The sequence below is a fragment of the Callorhinus ursinus genome, unplaced genomic scaffold (genome assembly GCF_003265705.2).
Source record: "Callorhinus ursinus isolate GAN/ISIS: 27379988/994484 unplaced genomic scaffold, GSC_fseal_2.0 scaffold28, whole genome shotgun sequence".
Lineage (NCBI taxonomy): Eukaryota > Metazoa > Chordata > Mammalia > Carnivora > Otariidae > Callorhinus > Callorhinus ursinus.
The window spans coordinates 6957839-6972429 of record NW_027397090.1 but is presented as its reverse complement, the minus strand read 5'-3'; the positions used below and the strand labels follow the sequence as shown (position 1 = coordinate 6972429).

General features: G+C 42.6%; 1 protein-coding gene across 2 annotated transcripts; it reads right to left on the bottom strand.

Annotated features, from left to right (window-relative positions):
• Positions 1–1627: 1627 nt before the first annotated feature.
• Positions 1628–13040, bottom strand: ZFAND5 (zinc finger AN1-type containing 5). 2 transcript variants are annotated; one of them, XM_025891347.2, is made up of 6 exons: positions 12509–13040; positions 7870–8029; positions 7328–7439; positions 6605–6708; positions 3986–4111; positions 1628–3274 (listed from the first exon to the last, which is right to left on the bottom strand). In XM_025891347.2, exons 2-6 carry the CDS (start codon positions 8018–8020, stop codon positions 3126–3128), a joined length of 642 nt encoding a protein of 213 aa, XP_025747132.1. In that variant the 5' UTR covers positions 8021–8029; positions 12509–13040; the 3' UTR covers positions 1628–3125. The 2 variants fall into 2 exon arrangements, with proteins under 2 accessions (XP_025747132.1, XP_025747133.1); XM_025891348.2 differs by having other exon boundaries at positions 7870–8026.
• Positions 13041–14591: the final 1551 nt, after the last annotated feature.

Below are 14591 nucleotides of genomic sequence, written 5' to 3'. Positions count from 1 at the left end.
AGTTGCCGGGGGTTAGGGTGAGGCTGAGGAATAGGCAGATTTTTAGGGCAGTGAAAATACTCCATATACTCTAGTGATGGATACAGATCACATTTGTCCAAGCCCATAAAGTGTACATCAAGGGTGAACTGTAAACTATGGACCAAGTGGTAATCCTCTGTCAACGCAGGTTCAACAGCTTTAACAAATACACCTCTCTGGTGGCAGATGCTAACAGAGGAGGCTATGCATAGGTTGGGGGCAGGGGAGTCGGTATATGAGGAATCTCTGTACTTTCAATTTTAATGTGAATCTAAAAGCTGCTCTAAAAAGATAGCCTTTAAAGTTTAATAGAGCATACTTACTGTGTGCCAGCCACTGTTATCATCCTTATTCACAGATCCTGGTTCCAGGGTCCATTATCTTCTTAACCGCTGTACTCCTCAAAAAAGTTCTTTCCTTCACAAATTCACGCTGTGGAAGTCCACCACAGAACCGGAAGCTCTAGTTTTACAGATAAGGCCCACTGAATAGATTGGCTACAAGGACTAGCCCGAGGCCCTAGTTCTTATCACGGTCTATCCCAGCAAAACATGTCTGGAGTGGGAGTGTGCAGAGGCTGAGTCCATATAAAGGAAAACATGTATATTCTTCAAATGTTTTAAGATCTCAGCGTACATCCCAGAGTCCACTTAGTCCCCAAAAAACATTCAGGTCTGAATCAAGTCTAGCTACCGAGTCTCCCTAGCTGCCTCACACTTTCTCCCCAATTAGCTGATGCTCCCGACAAATTAAGTCCTCAAGTCCAAATCTGTTCTAAGTACTGCTTAAAAAATTAGAGAAACATCACCACCATCTCATGCTGCACAAAGTTACAGACCAATGAAGGGCCCATCATCTTGCTAAGTCTTCTTTATCCCCCAGATACCACCTTGATTCAACTGTAAGATCTGAAAAACTCATCAAGCAAATGTTGACAGGGCGAAGCACCGAGGGGAAATAAATGTTAAGCTTTAAAAATTATTGACCTTAATACTGTTAATTTTCACCTCAATTGTGGTTCTTCAGTATCTTCATATTTCTGGAGATTATCTCATGGATTTCCCCCACTTGAAGCGAAAGTACCAGCACCCAAAGAACTATGACAGATGATAGTGAACCAGGGTATTTCCATTTCAAACTCTATCACTGTAAAGTCATGGTTCTGCTTTTGGTTTCAGCTACCCCATGGGCCCATCGCTACGTTAAAACCAAACCCAAAACAGAAATAAAAACTATGCCTGTTTTTGCACACAAATTGTCATGTCTAAAGCGTCACCTATAAAGCAAAAGAATGGAAAAGGGAGACAGGCCACGGTTATTAAAATTCCATTCCTTTCTCCTCCTAAGTTCTAAGATGGTTGTGATCCTAATATTCATTTCTTAAAAATAAACTGCTCACTGTGTACCATACTTGATGTTTCACAAAATTCAACATACGGTTCTCACTTGACCACATCATGTTCAGGGAAGGCAATTCAAAAAAAAAAAAAATCACAGTATAGCCATGCAAAGTCTACATACACAACTACAAAGTTGAAACATTTTCTAACTATTCCCCTTTATGACTTCTAACTATGGCTTAAAAACCCAATGGACAAGTGGAAGCTTCCCTCTGTACATGGCTTTTATTATTTACATAATACAATATAGCATCAATGCTGAATAGCATGATTATGTGCAATACATAAATATGAACTATCTGTACACATCTGCAGATCTAACTCAGAACTAAGGTACATAAAATTGAAAGCAAAACCGAATGCTGTAATTAAAGTAAAAACTAGGACCGGAACACTGCAATAAATCAGAAGTAGTGCCTCGTGTACATACTTAACTATTTACAGATGAAAACAGGCATTACCACAATACTAATCTAACTGTACTCATTTATATATAAAAAACACAAGTTTCATACATCACAAAAACCTTCCATTATAACACAGAAGTGATATTACCAGACAAGCATCAGTGAAGTATACTGCCTCTTCTAGTTGTTATTGTACAATGCTGTAGATAATGCAGCCCATGCAATACACCCAAGAACACTAGAGTCCTACACCCAAGTACAATTAATATGATAAAGCAGCCCTCTGCACGTGGTGCTGGATACCACTAAGAAGTCTACTGCAGCCGTGTTGGTTAGGGTTCTCCATGCAGAAGGGTACAGTTACATTAAGAACTGAAGTCTTTAAAAAAGCTTTAAACATTCTTTCTTGAACCAAAACATTCAACAAAAGATGCACATGAAAAATGAACTTTTCAGATACCTTTGCAACTTAAAATTCAGATGCATGTTATCCAACAGAGCTGCTGTATGTAAAAACCGATTGTAGTTTTAATTTCTTCTTGTAAACAAATTAAGCCTAGGGCAGTTCTGTGCTACACAACATTTTTAGCAGTGAGAGTAATGCAGACATCTTCTGGTGCCCGCCAGCACAATACGCTTCAGAGATCACCAAGACCCTGTGGGCCTGATGGCTTTACTCATAATAACCAGTTGCGATGTTTACCTTTCACAGAACGTCTTATTTGACAGCTTTTAGAAGACAAAGTAACCAGGCTTACATATGGCACCAAATACTGGTTTCATGAAAGGTCTGATCCTCTTTATAGCTCTCCTACTTCCAAAGAACATGTTCTGGAAATTAACAGGGTGAAGTTTAACTATGGTAGAAGTAGTAGACTGCCAGTCTTTTTCTGGTGTACCATTTTTTTAAAAAAATACAGGCACATAACACTAGCCAAAGATTATACCTTGATTACATTCCCAAAAGGCAGATATGCTGCAAACATGCAGAGATTTCATGTATTATGTTTGGCACGTGGGAACTAAATTTTGTCCCTATTGTCTGTGTATTTTCAATTTGCTGTACAGATTTTCATCCAATTTTATTCAGGGGAGGGCATATACATTTTGTAGGGCTGTATCTATCCATTTCTGCCTGTAACACCCAAACATCCTAAAATTTCAATTATAAGACAGACAAGTGTAAAGTAAAACTCTGGAGAACATCAAAGGAAAATGGCCATGCATCTGCTCTTTAATGTTTTCCTACGATATATTAAAATAAAAACAAAGTTTCAGTCTCTTCACAAGTAGTAATTTATATTCTCTGGATTTTTTCAGCCACAACAACTGGATTCTCTTTTCTGATTTTTGCTGCAGCTTCTGCTTTGTAATCATATGGACAGTTGTGCTTGTCAGAGTAACGGTGAAGTCCACAAAACAAATTTCCACATCGGCAGTCAAACCCTGTACACATAAGAGGAAGTAGAGTCACTTGGGAATTTGTAGTAATTAAAAGGAAAGGAAAAAAAAGTCTGTCACTAAAAGGAACCAGATTTTCACGGTTCTGTGCAACATGAAAGAGTCTACCACTTTACACTGTGAAAGAGCTTTCCGTCTCTTTTGACATAGTGAGAAATTCAAATAACTATCCTTCCATAAACTCCTGTAGATATCAGAGTAGAAATTACACAGGCTCTGGAGCCAGACTGATGTGGATGCAAATCGTCCTCCGACCACATATAAACTGGGTAATATTTCCTTAAGAGAAAACTAGGGAAAAGAACCACAGGGTTCTGAGATTTAAAGGGAACAGTTAAAAAGTATTTTAACATTTTCTGCCTGGCTCAAAGATGGTGCTTACTGTTTAGTTCAGCTACCTTCCCCCCAGGAGAACAAAGTAAAGAATCAACAGGGATGAATTTTTATCAATCCAATAAAGCAAAGGAATTCAGAAGGCCTGAAGCTAAATAAAGGGTTTTAGAGGATTAGAGACACAAATGGAACTCAAACCCAACTTCTCCCCATTATCCTGCCCCCTTTCTAGTCCACTCTGGAAACTTTCTGTTCCTGAAAGTCAGGCATTTTCTATAGGTGTTAAGACTGACCAGTCTCTTAGGGAGCTCCCTGTTAAATCCTAGCAATAAAATATGCATTGTCTTTTATGTTCTGTAATACCTGTAAGGCCAACTTTCTTTCTGCACATAAAACATCTGTTCTTCTTTGGTTTGGGCAACTCGGGAGCTTTTTCTTCACCTTGAGAAGTACTGGGCTGAGAAACTGATGGACTGGGCTGAGTGACAACTGAAAAACAAGGGTGAAAATGAGATATTTGCAAGAGTTCACAGGCTGACAATTATTTAAATCAAAAAAAAAAAAGAAAACATTTAAGAGAGACAGTAAGATTTTTAGTGAAAACATTTATGAAGGCTTTTTTAAAAACATGTGCTCTATGTAGAATTTTCTACTTTAATATCAGAACTTCTTTCAAATCTGACAACTTCTTGCCAATCAACATACACTCGCTCCTTGAAATGTTGTAAAATGATTACTCCACTCAAATTCCTTTAAACTCACTCTTAACAGCTAGTACTAGGGAACAAAATCCCAAGTTTTAAAGACCTGGGAGATGTTGGTCACATGCCCAGTTTTTCCATACTGCACTTGCCGCCTAAATGCAAATTTCCTAATTAGGGCAGTTCACATTCATTACTACTGAGTAAATAGAAGTTGCCAACTCCTAAGGTACTTGGCTATAAAAGTCATTTTGGTTTTATACTGATACAAAAGAAAGACTGTATAGATAAATCCAGCAAATTGCGACAAGTAAAACCTAAATCATTAGGCCCTAATTAACTTCAGATCCCAACATTTTACAATTATCATTTTGCCATTTTAATAAATGCTTTATATGGTCATACATAGAAGATATGAAGAGTTCTTAAAAAACTTTTAGAAATATCAGCAAACACGGTCTTTAGGACTGCTTAAGTACTTGTTAAATTTTGACTATTAAGGAGTCCACAGGCAAGACGAGAATTTTTAACACAGAGCTTTTATTTACTTTGCAATACTTATCTAAACCAAGCGTGGAACTTAAGACAATGAGAGATCTGATCTCCTTTAAAAAAGTCCGTTTCTCCACCTAGAAGGGCTTTAAATTTTATTTCATAGAGGACATCAATAAAACTTGTCAATATGAAGATAAATTAGTTCACCACATTAAAGCCCACATTACCACTAGTTATTTAAAACAAAACACCAAATTTAATTCTACGTTTATAAAATTCAACTATACCAGAAGCCCTGAATTTTAATATTAATCCAAACCCAAAGAACAGAAAATTAATGAATGCAATGCTAAAATTACCGCTTAAACAACAGGCTGGCACTAATGCTGTAAGCATAAATCCAAACCCTAGAGCAAGCTGACAGGTTTCAGGACAGCTCACTCTAAAAATGCTCCCCAAACGTATAACTCATTTGCATTAGTAACATATTCGGTGAGACTAACAGCTTAATATTAGACTAACAGAATAATATTCTACCTACTACTTATCCTAATAATCTATTATGACAACCTTATTACAGTTTTTCCTGACGGTATGTTGGTAAAGAATCTATGGGAAGAGTGGGGCGGGGGGGGGAGGCAACAGCCACTTCCTTGGCTACATCAGAAAACTGAAGAATGATTCCTGGGACACAGGGGCAAAGGGGAAAATGACTCAGTAAAGGCAAAGAGGAACCAACTACAGAGTGCCTACTAAGAGAGCATAATAGCAGAGACGAGCTACAAATATAAGCCAAGAGTACTGTTCCAAGGTCAGAGTAATTTTGTGTTTAAAACAACAAAAAACAAAAACAAAAACCCAAACAGAAGAAAAGCCTCACAAACACACTAATTTGGTCAGCTTTTTCAGAAGGATTGAACTCATTTCAAAATATTAAATATGGATTCACCTGAACCTAAGAATTTTTACCTTAACTTTACAGATTAACACTGTTACAATTCACCTAAGATTTGCTATGTGATGTTAGCAAAAGCCAGCCTCCAAAGCAAATTACATACCTACAAATACAGTTTCCTCACAATAAAGTTTTATAATGTGTTCAAACTGTGTACCAGGAAATAATGAACTATGAGCCCTGAAGAGTACGGGGCTACCTGTTCCAGGGTCCAGCTCAGGTACTTCAGAACAAGCCAATCTCTGGCAACAGGTTGTGCTACAGAAGCAGAGACTCAAAGCCACTCAATGAGAAAAATGCCTTTCCATAGTGAGTTTTAAAATCCCACAAAACAGGATAGAGATCCTACACTTCTTCAATTTGAAGTTTTTTTTTAGTGTTCAACATATTCTTTGTCCTCAATATTTTCTACAATATCAAGACTGATACTGCTTTTGATATAAAATTTTCTTCATTGCTTTGAAATTTAATCTATATAACTTAACTTCCCATTTATGAATAATACTTTCCCTAGTGATTTAAGGATCTATAAAATATATTGGTAAACTACTTTTTAAGTTCATTAAATTCTTAACTTTTCCAGTCCCCAGATTATCAATTTTGCGGATTTGTGGGGTGGGGCTAAGGAGGGGGCATGGGCAGAGAAGAAAGAAGAGTAAAGAGTGACTATTTTACGCTTGAGGGACTTTAAGGACAGTGGTTCTTGCTTGGCCCATATTTTACAGCTTTCTCTCCAATTTAATCTTTCAACGGGAAGGAAATATTCCCCCCACCAACACTTTCTCATACTACCAAATCCAGAACGGAACTAGTATTAAACAAAAAGCATACCTGGCTCTGACACCTCTGTTTTCGGGGTAGTTATTTTGTCCTCTCTTGAAATGCTCATTTCTGTCATTTGCTGAGTTACAGGCAAGGCGGCCACAGGCACATTTCTATTTGAGTTCAAGCAAACATTTTTAAAGATGTTAAGGGTACTTTTTGCAAGGTAAGCTGTCAGTTCAACTTTAAATTATGTATCATTTCCAACACGATCAATGGAGCTAAATACTCTAAAAATTTAAGAGAGTACTGGATGCCCAGCACACATGGTTGAGGATAAAGAAAGCCATGTGATAAATGGTTCATCAGTTCCAGGCCGCGTACTTGGATAGGTTCCGGTGTTCTATTATAGCCAAGTGGGAACTTTTAGCTGTGCCTGTAATTTAAGGGCAAAGGGGCAGCTTTGCCAAAATGCCATGTGTAGCACTCGAATACAGTCTGCAGAGCCGTACTCTCCACAATCCCTAAACCTCAATTACAGGAAAATAAAAGCACAGCATTCTCAACAGAGCATCATGGAGTGTGCTATAATATACATCTTTATTCAATGACCTATAAGATCATGTATTAAAAGGATCCTGGAATCCCAGATTGTGCAACACATATAAAGCCAAGGGCATCTGATATATTAACATCCTTGTTATATACGAACACTCAGAACAGTACGGTTAGCACAGGTATCTTTATTTCCTCCTCGAATTATTATAAAAAGCCTGAAATGGTCAATCTTACCTTGATTTTTCAGATGTGCTGCCAGCAGCACCTTCACAGTTGTTTAAACTAGTGTCTGCTCTCTGTACAGATGCAGAATCTGAGGTAGGACTGTTGGAACCACTAGCTGTTCCTATTTAAAAAAAGGATTTGTAAGAAAGAGCAAGACTACAAACACTCAGTATCAAGACTATTAATAAGTAACAAATACTTGCATTTAATTAGGTTAGTGATTTAAGCACTTTCACTGTGCTGCAGAATCCTACAATTAAGTGAGTATCCAAACAAAAGCATATATGAAAAAGTCACATCCAGTGAACCTAAGTATGAAACAAAACCTCAAAAAGGAAAATGAAAAAGCTAGAAGATACTTGTAGATACACAGTCATTCATTCCTGAGGTAGTCGTTTCAAGTACTTGGGCTGATGCTTTAATTTCAAGCTCTTCTCAGGTCTTCTCTCCTTGGGCTCTCAGCAATGATTCTCACAGTCTTAGGCCCCAATTCTTGGTTCTATATTCTCTGTCCACCAGTTCTTCAAATGGGTTTTTCCTTGGAAACTTACCCATTGGGCTCATTCTGCCACTATTCTGCTGCCTCTGAAGATGTTCTTTGTAGCAAACGGAACACATTCCATTTGTCCTAGGATTCCCATAAAAGCCACATCCCGTACTACACAGCATGGGCCCTGGGGTCTGGTTAGTCTCCTGAGCCATATTTTTCTGCTAGAAACAAAACAAAAACAAAATTTTATTAATTAGGATGTTACCAAAGTAAAATCACTAAATTAGTGTGAGAGCCACCAGCATACCTTTGTTACTTCTAAACACCAAGTGTGTTTCTAACAAAGGCCCAAATTATGTTAATCATTAACAAGAGCAGGCCAAGAAAATTACGACTGTTTTGTTGCTTTTATAAAACAATGGGCATAAAAAACCGTCTTTTAACACGATAAATAATTAACTATAAGGACTTCACAGTCTTTAGGACAAAAAAAATTCTATCATTAAACATTAGAATGTATTACTTCACCTATCACCATGATCTTTGTTTCAATTTCTGAAAAGGTCACTCTGCCAGATATCAGAATTACATTTTAATCAGTCTGGGCAACTGGCATTCTTAAAGTCACTTTCTGCTTTCCTGTACTATAGACAGACCATATCAAATGGTGTTTTTAGCTAAAAAATATGTAAAATGGAAGTTGCAAATGAAAAAAAATCTACAATGATCACAATTAAGTATCAACTCTTGATAGCTACTGGTGGTTCTTTAAACTGGTCATATACTGGATGTTGCTCTTAAAGCATTCTTAAAATACCTTCTAACATACCTGGGCCTCACCAGTAATTCAACAATTCTGCTATGGGGCAGAACAACTGTACTTTAAAAAACGTTGCACCACCTTTACAGAACACTGAAAAGAGAGCTGGTAGATCATCTAGCCTTTCCTGTTACCTTAGCACCAACAAGCAAAGCTCTTTAAGAATTTAGGGGTCAGCCGCTTATGAAATTCCTTTTAAGTTCTGCATTTGAGGTGAGAAATCTGGGTCTGAATAGCTTAAAAAGTCAGTGCCCAGAAACCTGCAAATGGACAAATTATCAGCTATAGATTTCTCCAACCAAAGGCTCCATCTATTAAAACTTTTCACAAGTGCTTGTCTTCCTCACATCAGGAAATGAAACCTTTGAAAGCTCTATTTCAATATGGCAAAGTAAAGCAATGTGAACACACAACCTTTGGTAATTAATATTCAATGCTAGGTTACCAGAAAAAACTTCCAGAAGCCTTTTAAAATTAGCACAAATATAGTAACGCTATGCTAAACTTAGTAAATTTTCCTAAGTGAAAATACACATAAATGCAAAATTTAAACTGTGGAAAGTTTCCGTATCACCTTAAAATATGTAGGTACAAAAAGCGTATTTGAGAGCATTTTATCAAAGGGAGATTGTGTGCTATAACTTGTGGTCACTGTCATTTACATGTGCCTTAATGCTGACAATGGAGATTACTTATGATTTGTTAAGCTATAAACATTTCAAGTAAGTGCAGGGAAGTACTTCAAGCTAGAGCATGTCATCTCCTAGAATTTCATATGGCTTTTCCCAACCACCACACAGAATACATTCTTTAGTAAGTTACTAAAAACAGTGTTTTAAAAGTATTTAACACTTTTTACCAAGATTAATAAAAAGGGGTTAGAAGACTAATCAATACTGACCTGGCCAGAATCCTGCCAATATTTCCCCAACACTTAAATGATAGTACTCTTTCCTTTTGTTAGCAAAAAGAAGTTATTTCAAGCCAGTCAAGCTTATAGGGAGGGTGATGGAGAACCACAACTTACTTCAAAACAATGGTACTAATTTAGCAGACACGGTCTCTTTAAATAGTAAGTGGAATTTAGCTGACTCATTTTGGAGCAGGGTAGTGTAAATATTTCAACATCACTTATGAAGTTTATTAATAAACATTTTCAGCTGGGTTTTTAAAAATTTTTAATGTGCAAAAATGCTTCAAATAATAAATTATGTATTTATTTGCATGCCCCCCATGCAATGTGTGGGAATCTGCCCTACGCAAAAAGGTCATTCCTTGAAGCCAGCTTAAGAATTATGCTAGCTCACAGTTTCTATACTAACTTCCAGTGTCATCTGACAGTGGCTTTATAATAGCAAACTGGCCTAAATTTAAGAGTCAACCCACGTTAACATTAGCGAATCCAATTCTTAAAATCTTTTCCTTTATATAAAAAGGGGGGGGGAATCTCATCAATGATTTTACCCACTTCAACTTGCAAAGTATCCCACCTTTCCTTCTTCAGAAAACACAACTACTTCCAATTCACTATAAATAGCCTGCAACTGAAACACAAGAGACACCAGGACATTAGTCTTCCACATACCTTCCCATCTTGTAGATTTTTCCCCCCTAGAAAGCCAGCTTTTTAAACGCCATCACATGTGCAAAGCTTGCCTTAATATTTCTCAGAAGCTTAGATCACATGGGCGGGCGCTTCAGCCTGTCACAAGGCTGCAATGTGACAGGCTGAGCTGGATGGAGGCTCTCACATAAAGCCTAGTCAACAGGGGCCTCTGAAATCAGCTTCTATTTATATCGTAGAGCCTGCCAACTCCTACACAACCCCAAGAACTAAGGATGCTGCGTTCATATATCTAATATAATAAGGAAACAAAACAAAAAGATGCCATTAAGGCTACTGCAATTTTTTTTTTTAATGTAGAGGGCTAGCAAACAACCTCAAATTCAACTAAGATGCATCATTAATCACTCATGAAGCCAAAATGGTCAGGGTTGTTTATAAAAACCAAGCACAGCAGAGAGAGCACCGAGGCAGAAAGAATCCTCATGTTTAAATCCTTCTGCTCAGCAGCAATTTGAAGGAGAGGGTAGTTTGCCAGTAGGTGCTGTTTCCCTCCTGCTTGGCACCATTTTAAAAAATACATTCTCATTACTATTTGGTACCTTTGAAGTTTTGTTGTTAGAAACTCGTGCATTCCTGGGTCAGTTCTATCAGATACAGAGGAAATGTTTATTTTTTTATTTTGTATAGCTGAAATGTGTATGTTTACAGTTTGTGGCTTCCTAATTTTTTTTTAAGATTTTATTTATTTATTTGACAGAGAGAGAGCACAAGTAGGCAGAGCGGTAGGTAGAGGCAGAGGGAGAAGCAGGCTCCCCGCTGAGCAGGGAGCCGGATGCGGAGCTTGATCCCAGGACCCTAGGATCATGACCGGAGCGGAAGGCAGACACTTAACCGACTGAGCCACCCAGGTGCCCCTAACTCATTGTTTAAAGAAAACTAAAACCTGGACATGTAACAGAAAAACTCTCCAGCCTCAAATACGAATTAAAAAAAACCAAAAAACAAAAGGCTTTTACACCTATGTTACTTAGTTTTCAGGTGCACACGTTAGATGTTAAGAATGCCTACTCACCTGGACTTGAGATCTGAGTTCTAGTCACTAATTTACTTCTAACTAAGCCAGTGACCTTGGGCAAGTCCTTACTCTCCAGATCTCCCTTCCCTGTTTGCCAAAAGGAGACTACTCTGATTTCTGAAGGTTCCTTTCCAGGCTTAATACCGGGCCTGAGATAGAAAATAGGGGAGAACTACAATAAATTCTTTTTTGGGGAAACATTAAAAAAAAAAAAAAACCAAAAACTTGTAAGATAAAAATTGCAATATTTTCACCCATTAAGTTCTGAAAGCCTACTTTTAAAAACATAAGGAATAAAATGAGATTAGTTTTAATTTCTTTAAGTCTGTCAATTACCTGAATGCCAGGTTTAAAACCAAGGGCTCTGTGACCTATATACACTACTTTACCCTAATGTCCTTAGACCAGATTCTTAGGAAGCGTTCAATAGAAGGAACACGGCCCTTTCCTCAAAACACAGCTCCACGGAGTGCGTGGCAAGCAAGCAAGAATTTCATGTTCACCAGCCTAAATGCATGAAACAAAGGGGAAGGTGCTCCATTTCCTTCATGAAAGGGCTCTTGAGCGAGAAACGCAGCGACGCTGGCAAAACTAAAACACGACGACAGAAGAGCACCCCCCCACGTTCCAGCGGATTTCCGAACAAGTCCGGGTCCCACTGGTGCCCCCCATCCCTCCCCACCATACCCCTCTCTAAGCCGAGGCCTTGCTCAGGAGAGCCCAGCAGGGCCTTCTCCAAAAACCACTGAGTCATGCAGAACAGCAGCTCCGCAGGCGAGGCCGGCCCCGCGCCGACCCCCGACCCTGACCGGCTCCTCCGAGGCGGCGGCGAACTGCGGAGGAAGGAGGGGTGCGGCGAGCAGGGGGCCGGGGGTGCGGCCGCCGCCACGGCCCCTTTGTCTCTCCGGGTCCGGCTGCCCACGCCGGGCGCCGCGCAGAAGGCGGCCGGGACGGACGCGAGGGAGGCCCGGAGCCCACACGCTGGGCATTGTTCTCCGGACCGTGCGGGTGCAGGCGAGCCGGCGACGCGGGGTGCCGGACCTCGGGCCACGACGACAGGATGACGCCTCCGTCTTTGTGCTTCCTGAGCTGGCGAGCGGGCTCCCCTCCCCCGGAGGCCGCCGGCCGCGGCCCGCTCGGGCTCCGCCAGAGGCCCGAGGCGGCCCGGTCACCCCCCCCCCCATCCCCCGGCCGGGCACGAGCCGCCGGGCGCCGTCCCCCAGCTCCGCACCACTCACCCTGCGGGGGCAGGAGTGCAAGAGCCGGGCTCGCGCGCGACGCCGGCGCGGTGGGGCCGGGCCCGGGCCTCCGGGAGAGACGAGCCGTGCGCCCAGGAGCGGCCGCCGCGGGCCGGGAGCGGGGCGGAGGTGGCGCTGCCGCCGCCGCGGGGTCCTCCTTTGTTCCTGCAGTAGCACCGAGCGTGGCCGGGACACGCCGGAGCTCGGGAAGTGGGAGGAGGGAAGCGGGGGGGGGGGCAGAGGAGGAGGCGGAGGGAGGACCGGAGGCCGCGGCGGCTAACGCTGCCCGCGGCACTCGCCCGTCGTCACCTCACGCCTCCACCGGCGGCGGGCTGGGCCGACTCCGAGGGCGACCGGGACGCGCGCAGGGAGGCCTGGGCGCCGGAGGGCCCGCCGGTGGTGCTCTCCGTCGCCTCAGCTACGGCCGCGGAAGTTGCGTGGCTCCTGGGAGCAAGCGAGCCCCAAGTCCAGGTGCACACTGGTCCGCGCTCCGTCCGACTGACGCTCTCTATCCGCCCGGCACCCGGGCAGTGAGGGAAAGAGGGAGGGGGGCGGGGTCTGTGCGTCAGCGAAAACCCCGACGGCGGCGACGGGGAGCGCGGTGACGTCGCGAGCCCGGCGCCCCGCCTCCGGGCCCAGTTCCCGGGTCCGGGAGGCGGGGTCAAGCCCGGCCTCGCGGCCGTCGCGCGGAGCCGAGTCACTGGCGCGGCTGTGGGTCCCAGGGTGGAGCTGGAAGGAGCGAGGCCTGTGGAGAATGCGTTTCTATTTTTAACCCGATTGTCCGCCCTCAGCCTTCCTCCTTCCGATTTTCTCGCTCAAGCCCGCTTCTCGCCATCTGAGTTCTCACGCTTTGTCTCGAGCCCTTGGCAGACATTTCCCTTTCCTCCTTACTCCCCTAACCGCCGCCCTCCCCGCCCCCCCACGAGTTAGTAAGAGGGATTCGCCTCGAGAAAAGGAACATAACTCTTCTTGCCTGCTTAAGAAGCCTCCCCTGCCCCGTGCCCCTGAACCCCCTTTCGGTTCTAAGGTCCCCCCAGAGCATCGCCCGGACGCCGCCGAGAAGCAGCGGGGCAGGCGGCGCTCGCTCGCTCGCTCGCTCGCCCAAGGTCACGGGTGGTTGTGCAGAGTCAGGAAAGGCCCGGGCCGACTGGCTGCCAGTCCCGGCCCTGGCGTCGCTGTTCAGAACAAACTGTTTGGGCCCGCCTGTAAAATCCCTGGAAATCGACTCTTCCAGCAAAGCGTCCTGAACTAGGAGAGCACCAAATGTTCTGCTCGAGACATGGAGTTGAGGGACAAACAAGCTAGACGTGAGGCAAAGACCAGAAAGAGGAGGAGTTGCGGGGGGAAGTTCTACAGAAGGGAGGTGTTAGGCAATTGAGAAGTAAGCACAGGGCCTGACCAGTTAGCAGCTGGCGCCGAGTGAACTCGAAACACTCGGAACCTTTCCAAAGCACCACCAGCCAAAAAATACCGTACTTACAGCTGACCTCGCCAGGTGACTTCAGTTCAATTCAAAAGAACAAAATACTAAGTAAGTACTTCTGAAATTTTGTAGTCAACAGTGGCCTACTGAATAAACAGAAATGAGGTTTAGGTCTTATATGAGCCACCGTTAGAATGGAGTGAGAGGTCCCTTCAGTGTTTCCCAAACTTCCTGATCAGAGAAATCACCTGGGGTGATGATTGGAAAGATTCCCAGGCCTCTCCCCTGGAGATGCTGTTGGTCGGTCTGGGGGTGGAGCTCGGGAATCTGTATTTTTAAGCAGTTCTCCAGGTGATTCTTCTTTGTGGTTCTGTATAATTCGGGAGAATGCTATCCTGGTGCCCTGTGCCAGAATTTCCAAATCAGACCCTTTTGTGCCACAGGAAGCAGAATACCTAAAACATAACTGAACATTCCCTTTACGATTTAGGGCTGTTGCTGTGGTGAACTACTGTGTTAGGCATGGAGTCGTTTCAGTCAGGGTTCCCCTGACCATTGGACTTTAGTTCCTTGAATGAGTAAATGAATCCGTAAAAACACAGCAGCTACCGTTTTACAGACTGTTTTCAGTGCTGAGTTTTCTCCATTTAGGGCCTCATT